This window comes from Otolemur garnettii, unplaced genomic scaffold (assembly GCF_000181295.1).
Source record: "Otolemur garnettii isolate 467f Iridium unplaced genomic scaffold, OtoGar3 scaffold00063, whole genome shotgun sequence".
NCBI lineage: Eukaryota > Metazoa > Chordata > Mammalia > Primates > Galagidae > Otolemur > Otolemur garnettii.
In genome coordinates this window covers 10,067,828-10,071,476 of record NW_003852458.1, presented here as the reverse complement: position 1 = coordinate 10,071,476, position 3,649 = coordinate 10,067,828, and the positions used below count along the sequence as shown (strand labels likewise).

Here is a 3,649-nt window from a genome sequence, read left to right as displayed (position 1 = left end):
ACCTAAACATCTATCTGCTCAGTATTCCACAGAAAAAAGGATAGGTCTATATGCCCATGCCTAAGCAATACCTGAGATCTTATCTCCTGGAGTTCCAGATCCTTGATGATCATTTCAACTTAGCCATTACACACAGACCCGAAACTCAGCAAATAACAGTAGAGCTAATCATCTTCGATCTGCTCTTATATTTGCCATTTCAAAACATATACATTATTTCTACCTCTCCCTCACCATCATTTTGAATGACAAATCTTTTTAATTCTGCCACCTCATTATCTCTCAGATAGTATCCATATTGCTTCTACTTCCAATCTCTTAAAACCAGAAGTTTCTCCATAAATTGAAGTTTCTCCATAAATTTGATCTGAACTGATAGGAGGCCACGTGGAGTTTTAGAGTGAATATTAACATGCTATGTTTTAATATTAATACTTGGTTACAACCTCCAACTCCCGGGCTCAAGCAAGCCGCCTGCCTGTCTCCCAACTAGCTGGGACCATAGGTGCCCACCATAATGCCTGGCTATTTTTTTGGCTGCAGCCATCACTGTGTTTGGCGGGCCCAGGCTGGATTTGAACCTGCCACCTTAGGTGTTATGTGGCTGGTGCCTTAACCACTTGAGCACAGGCGCCGAGCCAAAATCCAGAATTCTGAGAAATACAAAGGACTTGAATTGTGGACTTAGATCCCAGTCTTGATTGATCGATCACCTATAGACTTAATGTATTGATCCCTGATCTTTGGAATCAAATTGGAATAAAGATTTTTTTTTAATTTAATGAGTAGCTCAACTTTGTCATAGGAAGCAGGGACCTAATTAGTTAATATGAACCAAAATGTTAACACCTGTCCAGATAAATGAAGTAGTGGCAGAAGCACAGCTGTGAAAATATTTTATTGTCTACCAGGATTAATTTGATAATTTACAAATCTTAGCAGTAAGGGATTTTCTCATCAATCCCTTACACTTTTCTTTTTTCTTCCCAGAGACAGCATCTCATTTTGTTGCCCTTGGTAGAGTGCTGTGGCTTCACAACTCACAGCAACCTCCAGCTCTTGGGCTTAGATGGTTTTCTTGCCTCAGCCTCCTAAGTAGCTGGGACCACAGGCACCCGCCACAACACCCGACTATTTTTTGTTACAGTTTGGCCAGGTCTGGGTTTGAATCCGCCACCCTTGGTATATGGGGCCGGCACCCTACTCACTGAGCCACAGGCGCCACCCTCCCTTTCTCTTTTCTTATCAGAAGTGTGCAAGAAAATACAATTTCTCTAAAGGAGCATCTAAGAAAAAATGCTAAATACAACCTGAGTCTTTTCCCTGACATGAATGTTTGGAAAGAAGCAAAAGGGAGGCAACATTCTGGCCTTTCTCTAATTGGTAGAAAACTACTTACAATTATGCATGGATGTTCTGTCCTTGACAGGAAGGGCTAAGACTTCTGGACATGATGGCACAGTTGCTGTTATAGAGAAACTAGGTATTTATGGATCTGTGGTTTAAGGTAAAGTAGAAAAACAATAAATTAAAAAACCCGTAGGCTCGGGTTAGAAGGTTGTATGTTCTGAAGAAAGGGATGAATGTCTGAAGATTTTATAGAGCTGGGATGCAACTGGCTTCCAAAGCAACAAATCTGATTTGAAGCCAAAGCCAAAACTGTGGTTCTAATCAAAGATAATTTATTTCACCAGGGACTCAGAACACATGGGGCACTAGCTCAGCTTACATCTAATGAGTTTAAATTCAGAGCACATTATAACCTAAGTTTCTTTTACCTACAAGTTACCTGCTTTTACACAGTTGTATAAGGCAGTGGTCTTCAACTCTGACTGCACATTGGAATCAGCCTAGGGCAGTGATGCTCAAACTTTTCTGTGCACAGGAAAATCACATAGGAATCTTGCTCTGCGTAAGTCTAGAGTAAAAACTGAGTCTATAGTTCCAACAAGTTCACAGGTGACTCCTATCCATCACTGGTCCTTAGATTATACCTTGAGTAACAAAAACCTAGAGAACTTTTAAATACAGATGCCTGAATTCCACCCCTGAAATAATTATTACTGGAGATATAGCCTGGGCACTAGTACTTTTAAAAGCTCCCTGGTGTTTCTAACATTCATATTTTACAGATGGAATTCTGGTTCTAGCTAAGATGGAGAAAACAGTTCACCCTATTTTGGCCACTGATTGCAACTAAAAATTCTGAAGAGAAATACATAAATACACAAGGAGTCTTAAAAGTAAACAGAAGTAAGCAGATTGGGGAGAAAAATCAAGATTCAAATTGCAGTAAGTTTCCTACTTTTTATTTTTCCTCCTACATATTCTGGCTTAGATGTGAGGACAGACCAAATCCCTAAGTGAGCAGTAGGTGGAGACAGAAAAAAGCTCCAAGAGAAACTCCTGGCTAGAGAACCAGGAAGGGGGAGATCAAGGGAGCCGAGGCCAGGAGGAGGGGATACTTGGCAATTTTTCCTCTCTCAGCTCTGCCTCGAGAAAGTCCCAGTTAGACTGCACACCTGTGGCTGATGGCAGTCATCTAAACTCCCAAGAGAAAGTTCTCTTGACACAAGAACTTGTAAAGAGACAATGATGTGAAGAAGAAGAGAACTAATGTATTTTTTTCTCTGCCTTTTCTCTCACCTCTTTGTCCAGGAAATGGATCTTTCTGCAGAAAGTGTATGAAAGCACACAGAAGCTAAGAGTCTCTAGCCAGAGAACCATGGAATAGGAGCTCCTGAGACCTTGTATACAAATGAAATCATAGGGAGGAGGAGGTTGGAGAAGGGTCCTCTAAATCTGTGTATACAATCTAGAATGCACCACTGAGCTACATAGCCAAGGCTTGAGACCTGCTCTACAACATGGACTACCACCCAGATCTCAAAGCCACACACCTAGGACCTGAACAGCACTACAAAGTTTTTAAAAATTAAATCTGAATTGGATTTACAGCCTCCAGAGCAAAGTCTGAACCTAACTGGGTTGACCGCTTGCTAAAACAAACAAGACCCAAATCAAATCAAAACGAAACCATTCTTGGCTCAGCGCCTGTGGCTCAAGCAGTTAAGGCGCCAGCCACATACACCAGAGCTGGCAGGTTCACCAAACAATAATGACGGCTGTAACCAAAAATAGCTGGGCATCGTGGCAGGCACCTGTAGTCCCTGCTACTTGGGAGGCAGAGGCAGGAGAATCACTTGAGCCCAGGAGTTGGAGGTTGCTGTGATGCCATGGCATTCTACCCAGGGTGACAGCTTGAGGCCCTGCCAAAAAAAACAAAACAAACAAACAAAAACCATTCTCCAGAGGATTTTAATATTCAAAAGATAATATTCAAAGTGCCTAAAACACAACAGAAAATTCTTGGACATATTTTACAGATGAAAATCAAAGTTAAGGGTGGCACCTGTAGCTCAGTGTGTAGGGTACCAGCCCCATATACGGAGGGTGGAGGGTTTGAAACCGGCCCCCAGCCAAACTGCAACAAATAAAAAAATAGCTGGGCATTGTGGTGGGCATTTGTAGTCCCAGCTACTCAGGAGGCTGAGACAAGAGAATCACCTAAGCCCAGGAGTTGGAGGTTGCTGTGAGCTGTGACGCCATGCACTCCCCTGAGGGCGACAAAGTGAGACTCTGCCTCAAA

At 42.3% G+C, this 3,649-nt stretch overlaps 1 protein-coding gene across 1 annotated transcript in view; it reads right to left on the bottom strand.

Moving 5' to 3' along the window:
- Nucleotides 1-3,649, bottom strand: part of ZNF131 (zinc finger protein 131) — a 42,208-nt gene that overhangs the window by 33,823 nt on the left and 4,736 nt on the right. Inside the window, exon 3 of the mRNA XM_023515015.1 lies at nt 3,162-3,180. Within this exon, the coding sequence (XP_023370783.1) occupies nt 3,162-3,180 (19 nt within the window). The remainder of the gene's footprint in view (nt 1-3,161; nt 3,181-3,649) is intronic.